Source organism: Empidonax traillii, unplaced genomic scaffold (genome assembly GCF_003031625.1).
Source record: "Empidonax traillii isolate 1590-97213 ecotype Southwest subspecies unplaced genomic scaffold, ASM303162v1 scaffold443:size705114, whole genome shotgun sequence".
Classification (NCBI taxonomy): Eukaryota; Metazoa; Chordata; class Aves; order Passeriformes; family Tyrannidae; genus Empidonax; species Empidonax traillii.
Window position 1 is genome coordinate 272,964 of NW_020955636.1, and position 26,675 is coordinate 299,638.

Below are 26,675 nucleotides of genomic sequence, written 5' to 3' on the forward strand. Positions count from 1 at the left end.
GCCCTGGTATTTTCCTATCTTGTCATAGTCTCATGATGTAACACATTAGAGATTCAGTTGCTCAGATTTCATGATTTCTGGGAGTCCAATGAAAAGGTGGGCAGAAAAGTGCCTTTGAATACATCTACTTGACTTTCATCTATAATGTCAACACTTATTATAAAAAGATCTGTGAAAGATCTATTTAGCATTGCATGTTCCTTTTAAACATCCACTTTTGCCAGTGCTGTCTCTTGAGTCTGGCATGATCTTCTTATATGTATCTGCCTATCTGTCTCTGGCTTCCTTCAAAAACCTCTAAAACCATGTCAGTTTTTTTGTGTGTGTGTTAACTATGGCTATTAAATTGTTTGCATTAAACTTATTAAACCCCCACACACACACACACAAAAATTGCCCTCTGTTGAGTAACCCCAGTCTGTTTTCTGCTCTGTTTTCTTTACCCTTCTTGCTTATGACCATTTGATGTGAGAAGGCTTTCTCTTCAAAGCACCGTGCTTGACGTGTTTCTCAAAAGCTCTTTGTGTGCCCCTGGGCACTTACTTTTGATTTGTGGTGCTGTAATATTTGTTCAGTCACCAGTAGAAGCTCTTTGTGGCTTGATGTGAAAAGTTCTAAGGCAGCAAAATGTCAGAGCTGGTTTTTTTTTCTCTATGATTTGGATGCAAAGCCAAAAGATGCTGGCACTCTGCCACAGATTGTCCAGGTTATATTCTGCTTTTGAACAACAGAAGTTTTGAGTGCTAGGTATATATATGTCTCAGGAATTTCATAGCAATTAAAATAGTCTCCTAATATTAGCAGAATATGGACTATGATAAAGAAATGAAATAACTTGAAAGAGAAAATACTTGAAAAGCCAACTGCATTTTGTACTCAGGAATATTTTTAACTTGTAGTGTCTTTGGTTAAAGCCCTGATGTGGCAGATCTGATTTGTAGACACAGGCCACTTCAGTGATAAGAAACTATATTGATTCTACAGTACCTGCTGACAAGACAGAACTGAGCTAGTAGCTAAAGCAGAGCCTGGATCTGCTCCTTTGGAAAGACTGGTTGGGACAGTTAGGAAAGCTTTTATCTGGGCATTGCAAAAATCCTTTGTTCTTTATATATAGATAATTATGCGTGTAAGTATTTATATCTGTGCATGTATTTATGTGTAAATATTTTTTTTCCTGCTTAGTGTGTGTAGCCATATCTAGATTTCCATCTTATATTTCCTCACTTAGAATGAAAGCTTTACTGCCTACTTGCACCGTAGAGGAATGTGTATAGTCTTATTTTCACTGCATAGATCCCAAATCGAACAGTAAAATGCTTTAAGATTGCTTTTGCTAGCACTTAATTTCTGTGTGCTCTTGTAGCCAAAACCAACAGCTGCTGCTATTACTATTCCATTGCACCCTAAAGGCACTTAGGAGAATCAACACACTCTTTTTGCAGAAAGTTGTACAGTAAGGATTATGGACATGAGGGTTGGGCTGAGATCACAGCAGGAGGATAATGGGATTTTTCTTTGTAGATACATGTGTATCTTGTCAGCTTAAATTTTAGGAAACTCTTGCAGTTGATAGTTGATAGCGATGATTACCTTCAAAGAATATTTTTTCCTCTGTCAGTCCTGGCTAATACTGTTTTTTTTATGACTTGCAGGTGCTCAGGTAGACCAGTCAGTGTTTGAAGAGCTTATAAAAGAGCAACTTCCAGAGCTGGCTGAACATATGAAGGATCTGACAGCCTTAGCTTCCATCTCTCTTTCCTGGTTCCTTACCCTTTTCCTTAGTATCATGCCCCTGGAAAGTGCTGTGAATGTTGTGGACTGCTTCTTCTACGATGGCATCAAGGCCATTTTCCAGCTGGGCTTGGCCATCCTGGAAGCCAACGCCGTGGATCTGTGTAACAGCAAGGACGATGGGCAGGCCTTGATGATCCTAAGCAGGTATGGCCATGCAGGAGTGCTCCTTCCATCTAGGCACCAGCAGGACCCTCCATGTTGCCTTGCTGCTGTTGCTGCTTTTGCAGTGTCTGCCTTAAACAATGGGCTTTGTACATGGGACAAGATGTCCTGTGAAATTTCCTGGCAGTGCCGAGACATGCATCGACTGCGTCAATGTGCAATATTTACTGCTGCTCTTCGTGCCTTCCCTGGAGTGACGGGCTTCCTGCTCCAGACTTCAAGGAGACAGAAGTTTTCTTCCTTGGGCAGCATTTAGTCATTTGGCTGACTTGCTGTTCCTTGGATGAGTAATCACAAAGCCATTTCTGAAAAGCCTAGCTTGCCCAAATCCCAATTTATTTCTCAGTCTGAGCTATAAGACTTGTTTGCTTATTTGAATTGAGAAGAGCATAGCGCAGTGTGATTTGTGTTCTTACGTATTTTTCCTCTTCAGGTTTCTAGAGCATGTCAAAAACGAGGAAAGCCCTCTACCACCTCTTGGTAATCACCACGCATTCTTTAGTGATGACCAGGAAGCCTCTCCAGTGACTGAAATAGCAAACCTGATTCATGACTCCTATGAGGTAAAATACTGCTCTGTATCTACTGGTCAGTTAAGTTAGAATTCTAAAGGAAAAAGGTTAAATTCAACATGGATGCTTTGAAAGTTAATACACGTTTACAGATTCCTTAACTAAAGTGCTCAAATGCACAAGAGTAGGTGTATTATGAATACCTACACTGAGAGATCGGTTAGAGAATGGGTATGCTTTTTCTTCAAGGTCCTGCTGTACTTTAAAAGTTGTATTTTCAGTAAATGAGAAATACAAATATCATAAAATATTACACAAATAATAACTGTCTTTTCCTCTCTCGTAGAAATTTGGAGACCACTCTGTGGCACAGATAGAGCACATGCGCTACAAACACCGGATCCGTGTCCTGCAGAGCCACGAAGATACAACCAAGCAAAATGTGGTAAGTAGGGTATTATTTTGACTGAGGTAGCTTAACATTTGCCTCTCTGGGGGAACACTGGTTTAGTTTTTCAAAAGGTGCCACCAGGCCTTGAAACAGGGAAGAATTATTACTGTCTCTGGAAAAAGTTCTTTCCTGGGATGCTGATGATTTTTCTTTTGCAGCCATGTGCATTATTTCTAGGGTGGCTCTACAGTTAAGAAAAACTGCAGGGCCATCCAGCCCCGTCGTGCCTTGTCTCTCACCATGGCTGGGCACAGACAGATGCCTGGGGAAGAGTGTAAGAAGAGACAGAGCACGATGCGATGCTTCCCTGGCCTTCTGTGACCTGTAGCTTAGGGACTTCCTGTCTTTGTTTGAAATAGCTCTTGAGGGATTTTCACTGACCTGTCCAACTGACGAACCTAAAGAAGGGGGAAGCATTGCAAAGATTTTTCAATACTGCCGTTTCAGCTGTAGCACGTCAGTACAGTCCCTGCGGGGCTCATGGGCCTGCCCATGTCAGCGATGGAGGCAGCAGAGACTGTCACTAAAGTGATTTTCTTTCTTTTTAAGCTCCGAGTTGTCATCCCAGATGTTTCAATTCTTCCTGAAGATTTAGAGGAATTGTATGACTTGTTCAAGGTTGGTCTCCCTGAAAAGTGGGCGGTGCACTGTTTGAGGCTCCTTTGGGTGTAACTTCCAGCTGTTGCTGTGCATTGCTGCCCTGGACCTCCTGTCCTCTGCCTGGGCGGTGCTGTTTGGGTGGGATCATGCCGTTTTGTCCTTTCCGTGGTTGTGCAGTTGTTAAAGAGGAGTCTTAATGCACAGATCCTTCAGAGGAGAACTGCTCCAGAGTTGCCTTTATAACTTGCTGCCTGGAAATAGTCCCTGACAAGTGAGGTTCTGGTAACTTTCATATGCAGAATAAATTAAATAATATGTAGCTCTGCTCACTGGGTTCTTGGCAGTGCTTTCTTAATGCTGTTTAAAGGCAGACTATTTTCCATATGGGAAAGAAAACCCCACAAACATGTGTCCTTCCTATTTGTTCCTAATTTCTAACAGTTTTATTTCTTTTTTTTTATTAGAACTGAAAGCAGTTTCTACTTCAGTTCCTTTCTGTCAAGCTGATATTTGACAAAACTTGTAATAAGGTTATTTGGAGACAGGGACATCTAAGCTTATACAACTACACTTGATTTAGAGGTCCAAGCTTGTAATCATTGCCCTTAATGGACCATTTGTTTTGTGTATTGTCCACAGCCATAAATACTGAGAATATGACTGTGGTATGTTGTTAGTGTTGCACAGCTTTGTCACTAAGAGCAGCTGTAACCTCCTTCCATTAGTGGTTGTAAGATGATGCTGCTGGAGCTTGTTCTTCAGTGCTTCCCTCCTGCTGCTCACTGCTGGTTTTGAGCTTTAACTGGCTCACGCTCCCCTTATTTCATTTCTTAGTGGCAGTTCCTTTTTCTTTATTTTCCTTAGTTCCCCCCGGGGACAGCTTGCTTTGTTAGGACTCTTTGTTTTGCCTGTCCCTAAGGGAAGACTAATAGGTACAGTATCTAAATGGAGATGTCTGAGAGAGAATAAATGAGCAGGTCAAGCCTGTATAATGCTTACCCTGTGTCTTCTGTGACCCTCTGTACCTTTGGCTGCTTAGGAACATCCTGGGCCAGATGTGGCTAACAGAGTTTCAGTAGCCCACAGCGAATTTATTCCAAGAATTTGCATGGTCTCCCTTCAAATGTAATAATTATCCATTACAAATTGTGAGAGTGGTTGGCTGCTCTGGTTAAAGATTTGCTTTTTCACACAGAAACGCTCTTGGTATCAGTATGACACCTCACACAAAGGGAATTTCGAGCGTTTTACAGCAGTTTGATGTGAATGCCTTTTACTGCTGGTGCTGCTCTCTGACACCGTGCAGCGCAATAACCCCTCTCCCATCTCTGATTTCTCCTAGAGGGAACATTTAATAAGGTGTTACTGGGAAATGACAAGCCCAGTGGCGGAGCGGCATGACCCCAGCCGGCCATACGCCGAGCAGTACCGCATCGATGCCCAGCAGTTCGCCAACCTCTACAGGCTGGTGTCGCCCTGGACCTGCGGGGAGCACACCGACGTCCTCGCCCAAAGGACCTTCCGGCTCCTGGATGAGAACATGGACCGGCTCATTGAGTTCAAGGGGCTCGCCAGCTGCTTAGGTATCAGCTCACCCGCAGGGTGGAAGGTGGGCAGAGCAGGGGGTGGTGCGTGCGAGAGATGTGAATGTTAAAGTGCTGTATGACTGGCATAAGAGGATGGTTTTCTAGGCCTTGTCATTATCCTAATCAGTGACCTTTACTGATTTTTTAGGTTCCAATCACCCAAAGTCAATTTGATTTAAAAGACAGCCCTAAGGACGTGACTGAATCTTGTACTAAAAATCTGGTATCTCAGACAATAGTAACTTTATTTAAAATCTTGTACGAATTAAAATTATACGTACGTCTATATGGAATACTGGGAAATCCTCTCTGCTTGCTGCTGTCAGTATACCTTTGAAATCTCAGTGTATCTCTTTGTAGCCACTTCTTAAAAACTTAAACACAGCTGACTGCTGCTTGCCTTACATATTGACTTCAAGCAGAAGAACAAAAAATCTGGCCAGCAGGGACCGAGGGCTGTGCTTGGTTGGGTTGGTCTTGAGGCCACCAGCTGTCCTAATGAGATGAGGCTGCCTGTCCCAAAATCTGGCTGAAGAGAAAGTGCCATATCTCAACTGTTGCCTGATTGTAAGCAGAAAAAACTGAATCAACATTCAAAGCTTCAGTAAAAATTTGTGATTTTTTTTTTCTTGCCACTTAAGACTTTTAGAATTTTTTATGTGAACCTTAAGGCACTCGGTATTATATCGTTACTTGATTTTGATTCTTAGACGGATACAACTTTAAATTAAAAAAGTTCTTCACAGTGTTTCAGTGCATTTGAAAGTTTAGAAACTTATTTTTCGTGGTCATTGAAAGTGTGAATTATATTACACCTTAAATAGTTATCTCCTTTGGGCTTACTCTGTAGAACAGCAGTAAGAGCTGAAGGGGAGAAATACTAAGAGTATCATGTCCCCAAAGTTTTCTGTCTCTGCCCTCTCACATTCCTGTTACTCTGTGGCAGCACACAGCCTTTGCTAGATTCCCTGCCATCCTCCTTGATATTTTAAACAATGCTGAAGCCCCATAGGGTTCGGTACTCCCAATCTACTTAACAAGAACAAAGACCAAACAGATGGCTGTCACCTGCTGTTCCTCATTGACAGGCACAACTTAAAGTAATACACTGGCCGTATGTTTATTGTCCATGTAAACAATTATCCTTTGTGCACAGAGAGATGCCTGATTTATTTTAAACTGTGGAAGTAAGTGCTCTGGTTCACTTCCTTCTTTTTTTGCCTTGCAGATGTTATGTATAATGGAGAAATGAGTGAAAAGATAAAGTTGCTATATAAGCTGCATATCCCACCGGGTAAGAAATCTGAAAGGGGATGAAGACCTCAGTTTCCAAAAAAATCTCTTGCTTTTGGGAAAAAGCTGCTTAATGAAAATCTCAATCTTGCTTCCTTCCAACTGGGAGTGTATAGGATGTACATTTGTAGTTACACTCACCACAGTTTACAAATTACTGATGAAATCGATAGATTACAATGTCCAAGATCACACAGTAGAGATCTCTGAATGCAGCATTCAGAGATCTTTTGCAGCCAATTACATGGTTACTTCTAGACAAAATACGAACTAACATTTTTGAATGGCTTGTACTCCATGTACAGTAGAGATCTCCTTATTCTTATCTTGATCCAGTTTTCATCAGGTGACAAAATTCTGTGGTAGGTCCTCTGTTCAGAGATTTTAATTAAATATGCCATTCTTGGCAAACTTCAAACTGCAGAACCAGTCTTGCTTACAGTAACATAATTTTACAGTATGATTTAATTAAGTACTTAAAAGTATTTAAAAACGTATTTGCCCCATTATTTTGCTTTCTTCAAATATGTAAGTTCTAGAAACATAAATAACCATCATGCAGAATTCAAAGGATTACATTTGTCACTTCTTTTGGACAGCTCTCACAGAAAATGAGCGAGACAGCCAGTCACCATTAAAGAATCCTTTGCTGTCAACATCAAGACCACTAGTGATTGGAAAATCAAATGGTATGTCCAAAATGGTTCTCTAATGAGTGTGCATATGAGATAACCCACTTGTGATCCCTACCATGTTATCTCTGCTCTCTGGGGTTTATTTTGAAATGTAAATTTACTCCACTGACTTGAAAATTAATTCTCCTTTTTATGTCTGCTCCAAAAAAAGGTGATGCAGTAGATTACCAGAAGCAGTTGAAGCAGATGCTGAAGGATCTAGCCAAAGAAAAAGATACTAAAACTGAAAAAGAATTGCCAAAAATGAGCCAGGTACGTACCTTAGAGATTGTAGTCTGTTTTTAAGTAAGGGTATTCAAAATGCAGTGACTGAATACAAGTTTGCCTCTTTCTGAGAAAGTGTGACTTCAGCCTGTACTTGGATTCAGTCATCAAGGATTGGGGTCCTTTGATCCAAGGAGCATGTGTTTAAAACCTCTCAGCTACCTTTTTAGCAGCTCCCTCTACTCAGTCTGTCTGATGAATAGAATTTCAGATTCACCCCCACCTGCAGAAGAACAGGCAAGCAAACAGCTTTATGCAGGCTGGAAAAAGCCCTCCTCTTGAGCCCAAGAATTCCTGAGAATGCATGTTGCTGTTGTTGTGTTCCCATACCTCCTCTGCACCAAACCACTGACTTCTTAGTCCCTCACCAACTGGGACTTGCCCTGTCATAGCCAAAACACTGACTAAAACTCTATGAAGTAAAACAGCAGAAGGCTGTTGTCACCTTACCATCTCCTCCCTAAAGCCAGTGGCTTTCTATTATGTTGCTGGCATAAGGAGATCTACTGGAGGGAAAAGGGTCCCATATTAGTAAAACAAACTGGTGTTTGTACATAAAGTTTGAAATGGGTGGCATGTACCTCACCTGTCAGCTCAGCAGGGACACATGAGCTCTCCTAAAGGCATCCCACTGAGGGCTCATTTCAGAACAGGATATGGAAACATCCTCTCTAGCCTGATAATCACCTGTGATGGGTAAGCGAGGGAGGGAAAGGGGATGGGCAGGGAAGATGTCTGAATTTTACTGGCAGAAGAAAAAGATCTGGGGAAAGATGGGAGAGAAACAGAAAGGAGGTTGCTTGCAGGCCTGTGGGTGGCAACTTTGGTTGTAACTCACTCTGCGTAACAGCCACCAGTAAGGGCTTATCCCTTGCCTTGTATCTCACTTGCCCTCTGGCCACCTGGCAGGTCCCGATCTCCTACATCAAGGCATCAAAATACTTCACTGCTCTGTTCCCTCTTTGATTTCAGCACAAGGATTCCTAGCACGACTGGGGGTTGAAATCCCCTCACTAGTATTTTTTAAAAGCAGGCAGAAGTTATAAATGAGCATATAAATGTACACAGCATTCTGCCTGCCTTTGCAGTACCATGCCCTCACCTGACCCCTGCAGTGATCCATAACATGGTCTTTCAGTACTTTGATGTTGGTTTTTCATCCTTTACAGAGGGAGTTCATTCAGTTCTGCAAAACGTTGTACAGCATGTTTCATGACGATCCAGAGGAGAATGATTTGTATCAAGCCATTGCCACTGTGACCACACTGTTACTTCAGATTGGAGAAGTAGGACAAAGAAGCATCAGCCTGGGGAGTGGATCAGACGAGTTCACTGAGGACTTACAGCCCGAGGCCTCTGCTTCAGACCAGGATGCTGTTTTTACTGACACTGTGAAGACCCCTCACAAAGACTCTCAACCTTCACCTGTGACTGAAGGGGACTGGACTGTCTCTTTTGAACATATTTTAGCATCCCTCCTGACTGAACAATCATTAGTTAACTTCTTTGAAAAACCCTTAGAACTGAAACCAAAACTTGAGAATGCAAAGCTAAATCAATATAGTCTCAAAACAAATGGAGTGAGCTGCTCACCACGGAATGAACATACAAAACCAAACATGCAGTAGCAGCAAACATGTAAAAAATGAAATGCACTGAAATTATGCCAAAGCACATACTGTAAAAGGCTTTCAGTTAGCAGTGGACTTCTGATAAATAATTTGTTGGTCTGTGGTTTTCAGTTTAAGAGCTTTAAAAGCTAAAGGGTGTGTGTAGGTTTGTTTTGTGCCATTGATTTATGATGTTCTTGTTTTGAATGTAAAAGGAAACATCTGTCTAGAGTGTGAAGACACTGAAGCCCTCTTCCGCACTGGGAGACCAGAGGCTGGCTCCAGTTGTCCTTTTTTTTTTTTTTAACAGGGGAAAACACTTCTCATCTGCAGTCCGCAGTTTGGGTTGCCTTTTTTTTGCACTAATACTGAAAACTGTTTCAATGCTGGTAATTGAAACTATTTTAATATATTTGATTGTATTCCAATTTGTATGTCTTGCTCAAATGTTAAATGTACATGGACTGTGCTTCTGATGTTGGTCTGTAAAAACATGCACTTTTCAATAAACCTTTTTTGTACCAGACTGGCATTGACAGTATTTATTGATTTATGGGAGGTAAGTACTTTTAATCCCTAATTCATTGTGCAAATTCTCTGAGCTAGGATGATCACAGTTATTTCACTAGTCAGAAACCTGTTTCCATGTAGCACACAGAGCAGCTTTGGGAGAAGCTACTGAGTTTGCCTACAAAGCCAGCAGGGGACTAAATACAGGGAACTCACATCATCCCCAAGAGATTATATATATGAAATATAGGAGCCATCAGTTTTGTTTGGGTTTTTCTTGTGTTTTTTAAACAAACTTGGTCTTAAGAGCCACTACACAGGTATTTTAGTTTTACTCCACCAGAAACAGAACAAAAGCACTAGGACTTTGCCACCCACAAAGAACATTCACATCTTCTCCTTATTCCACTTACATGTAACAGAAGTCTAGAGTATCTTCAATTAAGCAAAATACATTTTAAGATGTTGGTACTTGTTCAACTCAATGTTTCACAGTTGAGAGCTTGAAGAGACTGGACAATAAAAACAACAATTTAGGAATAAACTTTCTTTTTATCCTTTTATTGTAATGAAAATCAGATTAATTTTCATCCACATTGACTGTCTGTAGACCTGCAAAACAAGAAACTGTGTCACCACCTGTTACTAGGATGGTTCCCTAAAGTATATGGAAGTCTTCACAAGAAAATGTGAAGCTAGTTTGCTGATCTACTTCTGGAAGAGCAAACTACATAGGCAAGTATGATACAACATGAAGTTGTTTTTTCTTTTATATGCAGAATTGATTTTTCTCAGATGACAAGCAGAAAGGGCTCAACCTGTCTGAGCTTTTGACATCAGAGGATGGGCTTTATAAGGGAAAACAAACCTTAAAACTGCACTAACAACTGTGGCCAGTGTTTCTTGATTTCTCAAAATTTACATTACTATTTCACAAAAATCTGTATTTATTTCTAATGCAGAACAGGCAAGCTAGCAGCTCTGGTTTCTACAGCAGAGGTAGTTTAAGTCAGCAGTTTGACCCTTCAACATGCTTTTCACCTGAAGTGTGCACTGCAGGAGAAGCTGTCCTGCTTTGCTACTCATGCAGGAGAAACATGGTGTGAGAGATGGTGTGCAACCTTCCTCACCTTTGAATGTGGTGACTGGTACGTAGGTAACCAGAGTGTACAGTTTGTTTGGTGAATCTTCATCCTCATTGCGCTTTCTGGACAAACGTACACGGATACGGTAAGGAACGTTCCTAAAATGAAGACGACAGATTGATTTGTAGTAAACTATGTACTGAAACCTCTGACTTCATTGAAAAGTTCTTTGTTCCATAATTGCTACCCTCTCCCTCCCTCCCAAATTCTTAAGCTCTGCCTATCTGTGCAAAGACATGATGAGTCAGTTCTGTTTCTATCTCGCCCTCACGGCAAGAGGAAAATCCTGTACTTTCAAGAGATTGTACTGTTTGCCTTAGAAGAGGTTTTTAGGTTGTTTTTTTTTGTTTGTTTAGTTTTAATAAATTGAGCAGGTAAGATTGAAGTGAGCCTCAAATAAGATGAATCCATAATCCAGTATGTGCCTTAAGTCAGAAGGGCATCATCTGTCCATTACTGATCCAGGAAATTGTCACTTCATGATCAACTGTGAAGCTGACCACGGAGTGAACATGATCATCATGTGAAGATGAACACCATGAGCATGATCAGCAAGCAGCTGTCACTAACAAGCATTTCTTACTACAATAGAAAATGGTGAGGAAAAACCCAACAATCTGCTCCGAAAGCCCAAGGCCTCTGTCCAGAGCAGTACTGCCCAACCCGTATGCCCGAAGTCGTGTGGAAATTCTAGTGAGCACATGACCTGAAACAAGATCTTACTTAGGGGCACATAACTGATCAACCTTTCTTCCTCACTAAGCCCCTGGAATCACAACTAAATTACACAGAAGATTTTGTTTGTAAAAGTGAAGTCACAGTGTAGCATCCTCCCCTAATAATGCCCAAAATATGTTGCTGAGGGAAGGCAAAAACTTTTTCTCCACAGAGTTTTTCATATAAACTCTACCTCAGATGAACTCAAGATTCTGGGAAACTCCTGATTAGAGCACTTTGATCCACAGGATCAAAGGAACTTCCTCCTTGCTGTACCTTCTCAAGAACATACTTATTACACTGGATGGACACAGTAAGCAAGACACAGGAACTTGCTTTGCTTTACTCCCTTCCTGACACAAGTCGAAAGCATTTTTCATACTTTATGGAGATCACTCACTATCATACAAGCTGGCATGGGTGATTTTAACCCCTCCTGATCCTTCCAGAGGATGACATTTTACTTTGCATACATTATGTATTCTAACCAGTAAAAACTGCAACCTCAAACTGGGAAGACAGATGTAATGACTCCTTGCTCCACAGACCACACTGATACCAGTTAATATAATGAAGTCTTGGTCAGTAGCCTCACTACAAACCTCTGAAGTTATGCTGTCTCCTGCTTCCAGTGCTACTTTTTCATTGGTATGAACTGGAAAACTTAACAGAAAAGACAGAAAACCCCTGCCCATAAGACCCAATAACTTGGAGTTTGCCTAAGCTTTGCTACAAATACGCTGGGACAACTGAACACAATACAGAGCTGACAGAAAATTAGCTTGGTGTGTACGCTGTAAGAAAAAAACGCATCTGCAAAGAAAATGCAAGAAGCATACGTGTCTACCCCTCCAAGTCCTTCCACACCCAGCAAGGAAAGCTGCAGAAACCCACCTTATTCCTTTAGCCCAGACTGCTTTGTTCAATCTGGTGTCAATGCGAACGTCAGGAGTACCCATCTCCTTCATCGCAAATTTACGGATCTCCTTGAGAGCGCGCGGTGCCCGCTTCTTGAAGCCCCTAGGACAAACACAAGAGCCATTTCTTCAACTTCAGGCCACTGTCAGCATTCAGTGTTGCACACTGCAGCATGAAAGCGCTGGCGCTCTCTAAACATACAACCTAAAGAATTGTTTTCAACAGCAGATAAACAGCTGCAATCACAGCATGACTACACTGGTACCCTGGCAGGCAGCTGCTAACCTTGTGCCCAACAGAAACCTCGTATACTTAAGTAGAATAATTTCTGTAAAATTTTGCAACCCCAAGATCTCCTGAATCTTAATCCTTCAGTTTTAATGTCAGCATGTTCGAATACCGCAGCATTACTGAAGAGATCAGAGGTTTCACAGACACTGAATAAAAGGCCTATGAGAAAAGCAGTGCAACAATAGTAATACAAACTTGACAGAGCTGTAATAGTATTAAAAAAAACTGCAGAAGAGAAAAACTGACATTATTCTGAATAACAGCTTCTGCTATACAGTACTCATGCTAGCAGGACTGCACCAGTACCACCATCAGAACTGGGTTTTTTTACCAGTACAGCTTCCCTCATGCCCATTATGGATAGATCCTGCAGGACAGGGCATTCCCAATACAACTCAGAGCGGCACCGTGTTTTGCCATATAAATTATACCCAGACTGTAACATGGAACTGTATCAGTAGTGCCTGACGTCCCACAGTGGGTTACATTTAATATTATTTGCACACTGCTGTTGATATTTAGTGATAGAAATGGGAAGTGGGTGCATGATTACAAGTGAGACAAGCAATAAACAAAAAGCATTGCAGACCCAGCACACACCATGCACAGAAAGTGGATAACCCAAAAAGAAAAGTGGATAGCAGGATCATCAGCCTTAAAACAGAGTGAATTGCCAATCAACAGGCAAGGCCAGAGCATCTTACTGCCATTTAAACAATACCACTGCCTCCCCTTCTCACCCATGGTTTTACAATACTTCAGTGCCTCATTTCTCTCCAAGTTAACTTCAGCCATTTCCCCAATCATTTTGATTGAGATTGTGTCTTCCACATGACTGCAGCCACACGCAGGGTGCCAGGGTGATGCCGTTTCCTCTCAAGCACTTCACTACTCCAGTTTTATGAGGTTCAGCATTTTGCCAGGTAAAATCTCATCTACACATCACAAATTTCCTTTAACTCAAATCATATCCCAATTTACACCTCACATGACTTCATGACAAGCACAATGCCAATTATTTGACTACAGCAACATAGAATTTCTAAAACTTCACCAGTGGACTACGCTTTAAACATTTGCCTGGGAAAGAATGACAACCTGTGCACAGATGGAAACAGATCTCACTTCAAATTCAAGTCCTGGAATGCTCACCATCACAGAAACATGCCTGTTCCTGAAAGCCACATATAAAGTGTGGTTTATATAAAGCTCTGTACTACACAGGTACAGAGCTACTTCTTGGCGACACATCCGAGGCACAAGAGACCACAAACAACACGCAGTGAGGACAGTCCTCCTCTGTCCTTTAAAACCTATCGAAGCCGCTTTCAAATGCCACTTAACATAAGGGATAACAACAACTTACACGCCATGGATCCGCTTGTGAATGTTGATTGTGTATTCCCTCGTTACCACCTCGTTGATGGCAGAGCGCCCCTTCTTCTTCTCACCGCCTTTCTTTGCAGGAGCCATCTGAGCAACGCTGAAAAACATCCGTACACGCGTCAAACCAACCTCCCTCGGGACTTTTCCCATCCCCTTCCCTTCCGTCCTCCCCAGACCCTTACAAACCACACAACTCCCACATTCGGAACTTTAGCCTAAACCTAATTGACCCCCGGCATCGCACCAGTCGCAGGCTACACGCAGCAGCTTTCCAGCATCACAAACGCTTTACTTCCATCTGCCCAAGAGGCGCAGGAAGCACATCCGACACTCCGACTACCTCACACAAAGAGCGGGCTCCCGGCAAGCCCCAAGCGCTCCTACGATGGCCCCGTCCTGATTCCCTGTGTCCAAACCCCTCTTTCCTCCAGGCGACCCGGCAGGGCGGCTCAGCCCGGCCCGGAATGAACATGCCGGTGCCTAAGCGGCTCCTTCCCGGGGCTGACAGCACGGGCCGTATTCACCTCCCATCTGTCCTGCAGGCCTGCCCGGGCCTGGGAGGCGGGGAGGGGGGGGGGGGGGGCCGGACACGGGCCCCGTTCCCGCCGAACGCGGGCCTGCCGGGAGCTCCCCCTCGGTGCCCCCCGCCCCGGGCCGCCCCCCGCGCCGGGCTGGTCCAGGGAACCCCCGCGCCGCGGGGTCTGCGGGGAGGATGGAGGCGGATTCGGCGGGACGGGCACCCCCCCAGCACTCACCCTGCCCGGGCACAGGCCGGAAAGGAGCGCGCGAGGCACTCCGGGAAACAGGAGCCCTTCCGGGACGAGGGTGGGAACAACTGCGCCGGCGCCGGGAGCGGCTCGGCAGGCGGGGCTGGTTTGAGGGGGGCAGAGGCTGTGTGTGCCGGTACCGGGGGTGTTCGGTGGGGTGGTGTGTCTGTGTGTGTGGGTACAGGCGATGTTCAGTGGAGTGATGTGTCTGTGTGTGCCGGTACCGGGGGTGTTCGGTGGGGTGGTGTGTCTCTGTGTGTGGGTACAGGCGATGTTCAGTCTGTGTGCCGGGACCGGCGGTGTTCGGTGCCCGCCCCCTCTTCAGCCTTTCTCTTAGGAGCTGTGTGGTGGGCTCAGCTTGGCGCAGTTGTGCTCCCAGCAAGCGTTTTGCCCCCTTCAGATCTGTAGCTCCCGCTCCCGAGGCAGAAGCGAGGCAGACCGGCGTGGGGCAGTGGCCTGCTGCAACCACCCCGCCTGGCCACCTGCCCGCAAAACCGGCCCAAACTGAGGGACTGTGTTGGAACAAGCTGTATCTCGGCTGTAATGAGTTAGAACAACAGCCCAGCTCTGTGAAGAGGACTAGCATTGCCTCGTGTGTGCAACAGGGAACAAGTGTAATAATCCTAAACCAGAATGTTTGTACAGGGAAGAAATGAGACAGAGCGTGAAAAAGTAGGTCTTGACAAAAATCTGCTCTTGCAAGCACTCTGTATCCTTCTTGACAATGTAATAAACCAACTTAAGGCAACCCCACTCTATTTGCAGCTTGTCTCTGTTAACAGCTTACAGTGCTGCTGGTTTTAGAAAGTTTTAGAAACCAAGCTGAGCTTGGTTTAGACATACCACTGGCAACTGGGAGACATGTGGGTGTATTATCTCTAAGAGTAAAACAAATTCTGAAAGGAATTTTCCCTTTCTGGGACTTCTGTCATAGTGGTTGAGATCCATCAACTGCTGCTTTCACATGTTTTTCCTCCGAGGTACTCATGTTCCTTTGTTACCTCTTCCTACATGAATTTAGAGATTTCTCCTCCCCTTTCCCAGGATAAGGCCTTACAGGAGCGGCTGTAATTTATGAAGTTAGCTTCTAACTTAGCCAACTGGCCTTCACTTAGGTTTGTCTACAGTTTCACTTAGGTTTGTCTACAATTTATGGAAAGAGGGAAATTCCTTCAGACAATCAGTGAAACCTCTGGATTTAGCTTTCTAATCTTCATCTGGTGGGGTCACTCTTGCTTCACTGAAGACAAGAATTTAAAGAGATGAGTCAGCTAACTCACACTGGTACCTAAAGGTTGCAGTAAAACCACTTTCTTACAGACCAGATCTATTAGCTAAACACTTTATAGGGACCAGACTTGAGTCCCTCATCTTCTTTCAGTGAAATGAACCAGCAGAATTGTATGGACTGAAATACATTATGTGCTGATCAGTGCTACCACCCAGTTTTGCTGTCAAAACAACAACGTCCTTTTGCCAGTGGATTTTCTTCAGGAGATTTTTAACTCTTTCAGAACTCAGGGCAAATGCACTTTCTCGTTTCTCAAAAAGTTCACTTTCACTGTTTCCAGCTCCCAGTCCGATTACCTCCATTGCTCCTCTATGGCATAGAAACCAGAACACGCTGGGCTCTGGTGATGTGATCCCTGGTACTGAAGGGTGGGAAGGGCATGCTAATACTGGCTCCAGTGGCTGCAAGCTGCCCTGAGGGCCATCCCCTTTCGGTCCTGCTGTGGTGAACAAAGACATTACCATGCTTAGTTATCCGCCTCAGTCTGTGTTGGAGGCTGCCGCTCCTGCAGCAGTCAGCAGAGGGAAAGCAGACTTGTACCCTGTCTGCTCCCTCCTGAAGTCAATTTGATTTTAGCATGAGAAAGAGTCTGCACAAGGATGCTAAAGTGGAAACCAGACTGTCTACAGTGTGAGCATTCCAGAAGAGATGAGTCACAAAACTCAGGACAGCAACATCTTAAAACACTAAAGCTGGACATGATTCAAAGCCCTTGTGTGTGCTGGGTCAAACTGTTCTTTAAACCATCAGTTTTGTCCCAATATAAAACTGTTTCATTGGAAGTACTGAGCGGAGGTCTTTCAAGTTTTAAAGGTTCTTAAAATGAACTGTCTTCCCAACAGCTAATATGACTTCCTGAGCTATCATTTTCAGAGTCTATGCCATGACAAAAATCCCACAGGATAATACTTGTTTTTGCTAACCATGTGCCAAACACCATGCAAGGCTACGGCTAAGATAAAAAGTCTAAAGTGAATCACATAGTTGAACAGTCACAGGAAAATGTGTGCAAGTCCTGCAATAAAGCCTTTTGACTATTTTATTTTATTCTACAAATAAGACAACTGTTCATCATTAAATGGAAAAAAATAATAGTTTGAGTTGTATATAGCATGAAACAGTAGTTCCCTTCACAAAAACATTTCTAATTCATTAGTTTATTACAAAATACCCACTCACAAAAAAGCACAAGCACAATCTTTATACTTGTGAAATGAGTTGATATTTCATATACAAAATAATTTCCACATAATTCCATATAATTTTATTTTATATAGAAATAGTTCATTATTACAACAGCTGTACAATACACTACTTTTTATTTAATAATTACATAAAATCTTTCTTAGAAACATATCAACGGAAAACATACAAAAAAAGCGAAAAGTGCATTTCTTTTTTTTTTTTCCTCCAAAGGAAAATTTAATCCTAAATGTTATAATGAAAGAGATATGTAATAGTCTGCAGCATCCCGAGTCACTGGGCCAAAACACAGTGCATATTTTCTCAGAGACTTGGAGTGGGCGAGTTAGGTTGAAGAAGGATTCACGTTGTACTACTGGAAAGTTGCATGATTGTGCTTACAATTTGAGTTCTCCTTCCTTTGCAATCACAATTCACGTAGAAAACAGAGTCCAGAGTGGCTTGTGGGTTTGTTTTTTTGGTTGGTTGTTTCATAATGAATAACAGTTAGGGTAAGCTGCATAATACTTTTCAGATCCTAAATCAAGGGTTATGAGCTGTAGACCATCTTCACCAATGGCTGGGCTTCCTCCTCCATTGGATGTGCTAATTTGGCCACAAGAATAAAGAAACAAACTTCTCTTTACAGAAAGTGCCTAGGTTTTGTCCTCTGTGCAGTTGTGCAAAATAATAACAATAATCATAACAAAAATAATCTCTTGTTCTCTCCTCAATAGACCTTTGACGCAGTGCTTTTCATACACAAAAGAAGAACTGAAACAGTGAAGGCCAAATACCTCATGAGTCTGTCAACAGTCTTTTGGAATTGCCAGATAGCTTTTGGAATGACACGCCAAGATTGAACGCCTTCTCCCGTGCACTCACTGGTGATGGCGGCTGCACAGGGTAGTTGTTCCTCTTTGTTTTGCTCTGTCAGTACATACTGTGCTCACGAGACAGTGCAAACTGAATCCAGCGTGCTGTAAATACTCTGTCTGTTGCAGTCTGCACTCTGTGGCGTACTTCTGTCACCGGGCTTTGAAAGAAATGCTTGTGCAAAAGCCAGAACAGTAAGTACAGAGTCATTCTCTTCTGCCCCATGTGCCCATTGGTTAAAGCTAATCGTGCATTGATTGTGCTGGTGGGACTCTATCGCAGTGGCTGTGGTAGATTCGACGATTCTGATAAGCTATTCCTTCTTCTTGATGTTAGTTGTTGCTGTTGCTGCTGCTGCTGCTGTGTCTGGTGATACCCCATATTTCCTTGCTGTGGTGAGTAAGATGGCAGGAGCAAAGAATCGGGCTGTTCATTGTGCAAAGAACTTGGTGTTTGCACCTACAGATAAAATAAAATTTATTGTGGTGTTCAATTCTTTCCCACGTTTAAAGCTCTTCGTCCTCAATGAACAGGATGCTTACAAATACTACTAGGGTGTTGGCTTTAACTTCTGGAGCTGTTTGGCATGAGGTTAGCTTAACTAATGCTAGAAGGAATGGACACAGATTGCAACAAACAACATTCTAATTAGGCACTGAGAAAGGTTTTCTCTTAGGATTGCACTGCCTGGGATTTGCAGGTTATTCTGAAAAGCCTGTTTAGGGGTGGGGTGGGAGAACATGTCAGAAATGACATGGATGACAGAAAGGACAAAAAAATGAAACAGGGATCCCAATGTGCTTCATGCTGTCCCTTCTAGCCCTTCCTTTTTGTGAGTTTAGAGTAGGGTGTGACCTTGCAGTGGTGAAGTAGATGTGAATTTTGCAGATGCTTTTATTGGAAACAGTATCTGTCATACTTTTTTTTCATTGATTCTCAACTATGATAAGGATTTAATTTCAATAACAAGAGCTTAATCATTTGAGGTTGGTGCTACTCTTTCAATGATGCCAGTGGATACGTGAGCAGGTTTTATAGACTCAGTTCAGCGCCTGTTAACAGACACCTCATTTCCTCCCTTCCCCTTCACTGTAGTATGTGTTGAATTGGGTCAAAAAATAAGTATTTTTACATCTTCAAATCACCTGGTTCTTCCAGGCAATGTGCTCCACTTTATCTTCTTTGCCTTGTGGAGCTGAGAAAATATGTTAATTTACTGAAGGGATCCAGATATCTGATCCAGATCTCATTTTATGTTGATGCTGGTAATTAAAAATCATCTTTTGACTTGTAAAATAAGCAAATTTTATACTGAATAAAGAGTACAGAATAAATCCTAAGGCAGCAATTTTCTCCAGCTAGAAATAAACTTTAAATATATCCAGGATAATCTGATTATGCTTCCAATGTACAGAATTAGTAATTTCCTTTTAAATATTCTGACTCTTCTTGCTGCTCCCTTGCTATATTGCTAAATGACACTACATCAGGGTCTCATACATGCTGGTACCTCTAAAATGGACACTTCTGCCAGGATCATGCTCCAGTAGACATCTGGAGCCCCGTTTGCACAGCCCATTCACCGTATTACTCTGCATATACATTTTATACATCATCCTCTTGGTCCTACCTGCAGGTAGCGCTGTTGCTGATGCTGTTGGTGCTGGAGTTGCATAGGTGGCAGAGAAGATGGCTGGGAAGGAGGTGTAGGGGTGAACCCTTGGTTTAACACTGCTTGTCCCATCAGTACGATTGGAGAGCTGCTGCTGGAAGTCTGCACTTCCAAACTTTGAAACATTTGTTGGGTTTGAGAATACCTACCAATCAAGAACAAACTGTTTGAAGCAAAGGTGTTCTCTTAGGACAGGGATGGCAGTCCCTAGTCTTCATAATTCACTGAATCACAGAATGGTTTGGGTTGGAAGGAAACCTAAAGATCATCTAGTGCCAAGCCCTCATGCCATGGACAGGGACACCTTCCACTGGACCAGGTTTCTCAAAGCCCCATCCAACCTGGCCTTGAACACTTCCAGAGACAGGGTATCCTCAGCCTCTCTGGGCAACTTGTTCCAGTGCCTCCCATGCTTACAGTAAGTAATTTCTTCATAATATATAATGTAAACTGAGTCAGTTTAAACCCATTACCTCTTGTCCTATCACTACGTGCCCTGGTAAAAAGTTCCTCCCCACCTCTCTTTCAGCCCATTTTGGGTGCTGGAAGGCTGCTGTCAGGTCTACCCTGACCTTCTCTTCTCCAGGATGAAAAACCCCAAATAATTCCCAATAAAGGATTCTCATGCATGGGACCTGCTAATATGAACGACATGCATCAATGGCAGCACTGTTTTCCCTTACTCTGAGCATGAACTGGGCTTGGAGGGAAGAATGTATCTCACCTCAAAATCCAGATCACATTTTAGGTTCATTAAAAATATGTATGTCTTCTCTGCAGCCACAGCATTCACATTCCAGGCTCATTAAACCAAATGACCTTTGATTCTGTTTTAATATGCTGAGCTCTGAACTGCAGCAAGAGAGAAGTAAAGGCACCTCCTGTCCTGCTGCCTGTGCTCCCCTGTGACTGCCACTGGGGTGGTGATCTCCTGCAGAAACATGGCTGGGGTTGATTACTTCTTAAGCTGCTCATACACATATTGCCAAGTATGGTCAGCAGTTCCCATCACCATGAGCCCCATTGTAGGAACAGAAGAAGCCTCTAGAAACCCTCTGGAGTGAGGGATGGGACAGAAACAAAATACTCGTCTCCTCTTGCAATTCTGTTTTTGCATAGCACAGCTTTAATATGTGGGGTTTTTTTGTGGAAGGCTGTGGGCAAAACCACAATGGAATTATTGCCAACCCTGCCTAATTCTGTTTATCCTGTAATGGGTGATGAGATCATAGTGTGGCTTGTGTTCACTCAACAGCTGTTCAACATTAGGGGTTAGTCAGAAATGCTACAGTCTGGGTACTTGTGCTGGGATGTGAGCTCCTGTAAAAGAGTCCCATGAGTCAGGAAGTCTAAGTCAACTGGGAGATACATCTTTGCAAATAAGGCCTCTTTTATTCAGAGGCATAAAAGCAGAATTACAATATTTAAACTGGACAAATATAACTCAAGACAATCTTAAACAGCAATAATCAATGTTTAAAAAAAAGAATACTGAATACCTACGTTCCTGAGGTAACATACAGAATTACTTTTAAAGTGACGATGTACAAACAACTGCCTATTCTTGCCATTCCCAATTAAGTACAGTACAGTGACAAAATACAGCTAAAAAAAAAAAAGTCATATTCTGACTGGTGTTCTGCTTCCTTCCTCTAAGTTCTGAGGAGACAAACAACTGAGATGGTTTGTTCAGCACCTTTTCTGAGGGCACTCAGGTGCAGGGGCCTGTTGGTTCTTCAGTTCTGCTGCTGCAGATCAGGCACACCTCCACTGGCGTAACACCAGTGGCTCAGCACCTAGAGGGCAGGGGTTTACATGGCACCAGTCATTTCAACGGGGTCAGTGCTGACTTTCTCTCACATTTATTGTGGTGGGTCAGCAGTTCTAGTGCTTAAGCAAGCAGCATGTGAGGGGCAAAAATTCCCCCAGCCATGGCTTGTTAAAATGCCACTGGCACATTGTATTTCTCTCTGTCATCTTTCCTGATGTAACCAGACAGGGTAAGGCTGAGCCTGACACTGGAAGGCAGGCTTGGCACAGTAACACATTCATGATATTTATAACTACTTCGTCATCTTATGAAAGAAGGCCATTTCCCCTCAAAAGCAACTTTGATGTTTTATCTTTGACAAGTCACATACTTAGCCTGGGATCCTGCCATGCTGAGGTCTGAAGGGTGTCTTGCATTACAGGACCCAGGCATCATGGGCTGAATAGGCTGGCTGAGCAACAGTCTGACGCATGGGAAAAAAGAAAAAGTGACATTGCTAGAATAGAAGGACGACACATTTTACAAACAGTAACAGGACATTTTCACAGGCATGGCACCAGGCTGAGTGTCAGGAAGTCTGACCTCAGCTTCTGGCTGTGGCAGGCACATCCTGGGCACTTCAAGGAGGAGGCTGGGGCAGCCCTTGCCCTCTGAGGTGATGTGGGTGCCCGGCACACACCTAATAAATCATAGTTTTTTATTATTATCTGCCAAGTATCTGGCTGCTTGAGTAATATTAACAACTCTGGTTAAATTCACCTTGTGCTCTTTAGAGACAGTAGCAAGATTTCCATTTTTCACAATGGTATGGGATCAGACACCTATGCTCAGGGGGTTTTAATTCACCACCGCATTACTCCAGTTGCAAGATCTGATCTGCGATTTGACCGCTTTCACTCAGCAAAACTAAACCATTAACTATTTCTAAATTTACGAGCGGATTAGTACACTGATACAGCCCACGTTTATAATTTCCCCACGGCTGTGAGGTTTCAGGGCAGTGGCATTACTTTCGCCCCTGCTGGTGGGGATGGCTTGCCGCTGAGCGTTCAGAGCACCGGAGCGCAGCCCGTTTTGGTTCAGTGCCCAGCCGGGTACCAAGCGGAGCCTCCCCGGGCGTGTGGCCGGGCGTGTGGCCGGGCCGTACCTGAGCTGCTGGTCGTGGCTGCAGCCGGGGGCGGGCGCGCCGGGGGTGCCGCCAGGGGGCGCGGCGGGGCCGCCGCCGGCGGGGGCTGCGGCGAAGGGCGGGGGCGCGGCGCGGGGGGGGGCGCGGCCGCCCGGCCCCAGCTCCGAGCTCCGCGCCGCCTTCGGGCCCTGCAGGAGGAGAGGAGAGGAGAAGAGGGTGAGAGAGCCAAACGCGAGCAACAGCACCCGGCGATGCCGCCACCCGGCTGCTGTGGCCGTGCGCGGAACGACTGTGACACCCGCTGCCGCCCCGCGCCCGCTCCTGCCGTCCGGCAGGGGCGCTGGGAAAGCAATGCCCAAGCGACCCCCATGAAGACAGGGGCAAAGTTAGGTGTGAGGAGCTGCCGCCAAGGGTCACGATGGGAACAAACCTTATTAAAGCTAAAAGTTTTTGTTGTTGTTGTTGTTTTTTTTTTCTATTTCACAGAATCACAGAATGGGTCAGGTTCGGAGGGACCACCGTGGGTTACCTGGTCCAGCCTCCCTGCTCAAGCAGGGCCATCCCAGAGCACATGGCACAGAATTGCGTCTTTAATATCTCCAGCGAGGGAGACTCCACAACCCCTCTGGACAACTTGTTCCAGTGTTCAGTCACCTGCACAGTAAAGCAGCTCTTCCTTGTATTCAAGTGGAACTTCCTGTGCATTGGTTTCTGCCCACTGGCTGTTGTCCTCTTGTATTTATAAGACAGATACACTCTTTATTTTAATAGAGTCATGATAATATAGGTATGTTGGAAGTGAAAAGCTGAGGGGTCTGAAGATAATGCATCTATGTTTGCATGGGAGCTGAAATAGCTCGGTTTTCTATGAAGGGAGGTGCAACAGGTGGGTGGACGAGCAAACACTGGAAATGCTGAGAAAAATAAAAAAAATACCATGCCAAGCCTACTAGCTTTCACAGATCTCAGTTACTACTCAGGCTGAACTTTATTTTGCTGTGCGGGAACCTGTTAACCTCATAACCTGAGGATCTCACACAAATCTCAATGTATATTCTGTGTGCCGCCACAACAGACACAGACTTTGTTGCGTTAGTTGTGTTGGACTGGACTTGGGGAGCAAGTATCCTGCGAGGTCTCACTGCTGGCACCACTATTGCTTGTTTCCAATCCAGTCGGTCAGGTTTCTTTCGAGACCACCAGAAGAACAATTAAGTCACCCACACCTTTTGCATGCTCCCCTCGCTGTTTTCAAGCTGAAAAAACTGCTCAACCCTCCTGGCTGAGGTCTTAAAAAAGAGATTTAAGCTAAAGTAAATGCTGTAGGGAAACCTTTTATACAGACTCCTTTATAGAGAAGAATAAGGAAGGGAAGGCAAAGGCGTACTTACAGGATTGACATGATTTTAATTCCTTGCTTAATAACAGCTTGGTGTCTTCTTTCCACCTAAACATTTCTCTGTTTAAAGAAATTATTACCTGACTTGATATCACGCTTGCTTCTCTCAGTGCCTGCTGGTTTGTTGTTTGTGACGATGTGATTTGCGCTTGGAGCTGAGGACTGGGTACAAGCTGCTGCTGAGAAATGGCCTCTGACCTCTGCTGTAGCTGTTGTGGGTCCAGCTGCTGAGTATTGCTAAAGCTCAGGGACACTGTTGGCTGCTGTAAGAACATCTGGAAAAGAAGAGGGAAGGGTTTTTTTACATAGCCCAGCTGTCTTGAATAATGAACGTGACAGAATTAAATCCAGAAATATAAAATAAAGTTAGCCCATTTCTGGAACCATGATACATTTACTGTTAGTTGGAAATCACCTCTCATTCCTACATTAGCAGTTTTGCTGTCTCTAGTTTCTTCATTTCTTGTTCTGCAAGTGCACTCATTTATATGTGTCCTGAAGGTAAATGTGTCCTGAAGGTAAAAGTTCTCTCTCTGTGGGGCAAGCACAGCCCTCGTAAGAGCAGTTACCAGTACATTCACTGTGTTCTGGGGCATCCTGACCAAAGAGAAGAGAGTAACTCCATGTCTTCTCTGTCCTTTTCTTTTTCCTTTCAACAGTAATCTGCCTGCCTTTCAGACAGACTGCTTTTGAATTTGTCTCTGGAAATCCAACACCTTACATCCAGCTGAGTCTTCAAATGTTTTTAATGAGGCCACAGTCAGGCCAGAGCTCTCCATGTTGAATGGCTGTGTCCTTATCATTGAGAGGATGTGTAAACACACAGTCACTGTCATTTATCTGATTTCCCATCAGGTAACTGTCGCCTGGTGTTCTTCCTAACCGTGCCATGCATTTGACTTGTGCAAAAGAGCTAGCACTTCCTCTGTCAGAGTTTCTGTAAATGATGTTCTCTTTCTTCTTACCTTGCAAGATGAGGCTTTCTTCTTTAAGTTATAGGACTTGTGAATTTTTGCTTTTCTAGAGACTATTTCTTTTATTATAACTGCAAAGAGGAAAAAGTAATCTTTTAAAACTATGCATTATTAATGCTGCAAGCCCTTCTCTTTGCAATATTTTAAACCTCGCCTCCTGCCACCAAGGACTGTATGGAGATGCCTGCCCCATGCAGTTGACGTAATTTCTGGAGCTGATTCTGATTCCATGCAACTATTACGTGCATGGAACTCCATTGGTTTAAGTGGAGCTACTTAGGTTTTAAATGAAATGAGAATCACAATTACTCTCTTCATTATTCATCCATCAGCCTCATTCCTAGCAGTACGTCTGAGGTACATCCAGTAATTAGTACACCTTTCTGCAGCTTATTGCTATATTAACAATTCCCTAAACTATCATGTCCCCTCTAATTTTTCTTGGAAAAGGCCCATACCTTTCTCCAAAGGCCTGGCACAATGCACTACTTTTCTCTGTGTAAGTGTGGCTTGATTCATAATGTTTGTACTTATTTATCTAGCTTTTAAAACACAGTTTTTACTTAAATATGATAAATTTTTAATGAATTTCTGTGTGCCAAGATTTTACTCAGAAAAAAGGTACAAACTTATATTAATAGGCTGGGAGAGGGGGGACAATTAAGGAAAAGCAACAGCTTGTTTCAGGTGCTGTAGGCTAACCACATCTCAAAGATGTCTGATAGAAATAAATGGGTCAAATGACAGAGCTGGGGCTGCTCAAAGCAGGTCTGAAACTAGCTCCGAGTGTTTTCTTTTAAAAACACTGTTCACCGAGTTTGGAGCCATTACATATCAGAAAGACAGATGGTCTCACAAGTTCTGCCAAGTAAATAGGTCTTATTATGAATAAATCAAAGACAGAAATTATGAAAATTCATTTTCTTGTTTATTTTCTGTGCATAGAAGCTAAGCTTTGGACATGTTTAGTAAACGAAGCCACTTGATTAGCTCTAGCAATGAAACTGGTCATCACCACTGATATAAAATTTGATATAAAGAATATGACATAAAATTCAGAACAGGCGAAGCAAGTAGTGCATTTCAAAAATGTGATGGGGACTGTGAACCCACTGGTACTGGACAGATCATTGCAAATTAAGACCTTTGAGAGGATTAGTTTAGTCCTCCCTGTTTGTGGCACACAGCACCAGAGAAATACTAAGTTCAGCCAATGTAGAGTCAACATCTATCAAGGGGAATGTCAGGCAGGCTGTGAACTTGCAGCGAACTACTTACTTAGCAGGGGCCTCCCTGTGTGCATGCCGCACTTCAAGATGAAGGCCAAGGAGCTTATTCTCGAAAGAAAGCAGAGTAACCTACTTTGCAATTACCAGAGTTTGCCACTGGGTAGGAATGTGCACAGTTAACAGTTGGCAGATAACGCACTATAAATTAAGAATCAAGTAAACCAATTTCATTTCTTCACGCGTTCGTACCCTGAGAGGGCTCTGATAGTTTCATACCTAGGGACCCTCTGTTGCCATTATAATGGCCAAAGCAGCATTGTTACCCTCTGAACATAGATGACCTGAAACAAATAAGCTCAGAGCAGGAAGCAATGGTGACTGTGTCCCTGCAGAACTGAAGACTCAAGATGCCTTATCAAAACAAGAGTTAACCCCCGAGAGAGGATCGAAG

The 26,675-nt window shown here is 43.5% G+C and overlaps 3 protein-coding genes across 9 annotated transcripts in view; 1 reads left to right on the top strand and 2 right to left on the bottom strand.

Moving 5' to 3' along the window:
• The window catches only part of TBC1D8 (TBC1 domain family member 8), a 51,238-nt gene extending 41,742 nt beyond the window's left edge, over positions 1-9,496 (top strand). For 4 of the 5 annotated variants that reach the window (XM_027894814.1, XM_027894815.1, XM_027894812.1 and 1 more), the window contains exons 12-20: positions 1,656-1,941; positions 2,393-2,522; positions 2,818-2,916; positions 3,472-3,540; positions 4,865-5,105; positions 6,337-6,402; positions 7,001-7,090; positions 7,248-7,348; positions 8,530-9,496. In XM_027894814.1, the coding sequence (XP_027750615.1) occupies positions 1,656-1,941; positions 2,393-2,522; positions 2,818-2,916; positions 3,472-3,540; positions 4,865-5,105; positions 6,337-6,402; positions 7,001-7,090; positions 7,248-7,348; positions 8,530-8,988 (1,541 nt within the window). In that variant the 3' untranslated portion in view covers positions 8,989-9,496. Of the gene's footprint in view, positions 1-1,655; positions 1,942-2,392; positions 2,523-2,817; positions 2,917-3,471; positions 3,541-4,864; positions 5,132-6,336; positions 6,403-7,000; positions 7,091-7,247; positions 7,349-8,529 lie in introns of those variants that run through there. The other variant, XM_027894816.1, reaches the window with a different exon arrangement.
• Positions 9,497-10,020: 524 nt separating this feature from the next.
• Positions 10,021-14,825, bottom strand: RPL31 (ribosomal protein L31). The gene is made up of 5 exons (XM_027894820.1): positions 14,693-14,825; positions 13,918-14,034; positions 12,237-12,362; positions 10,611-10,723; positions 10,021-10,092 (listed from the first exon to the last, which is right to left on the bottom strand). The coding sequence occupies exons 2-5, from the start codon at positions 14,022-14,024 to the stop codon at positions 10,061-10,063; spliced, it is 378 nt and encodes a 125-aa protein (XP_027750621.1). The 5' UTR covers positions 14,025-14,034; positions 14,693-14,825; the 3' UTR covers positions 10,021-10,060.
• Positions 14,826-16,998: 2,173 nt separating this feature from the next.
• The window catches only part of NPAS2 (neuronal PAS domain protein 2), a 101,966-nt gene continuing 92,289 nt past the window's right edge, over positions 16,999-26,675 (bottom strand). For all 3 annotated transcript variants that reach the window (XM_027894817.1, XM_027894818.1, XM_027894819.1), the window contains 5 exons: positions 24,102-24,296; positions 22,644-22,810; positions 21,867-21,959; positions 19,684-19,870; positions 16,999-18,512 (listed from right to left, as the gene is read on the bottom strand). In XM_027894817.1, coding sequence (XP_027750618.1) covers positions 18,327-18,512; positions 19,684-19,870; positions 21,867-21,959; positions 22,644-22,810; positions 24,102-24,296 — 828 coding nt within the window. In that variant the 3' untranslated portion in view covers positions 16,999-18,326. The remainder of the gene's footprint in view (positions 18,513-19,683; positions 19,871-21,866; positions 21,960-22,643; positions 22,811-24,101; positions 24,297-26,675) is intronic.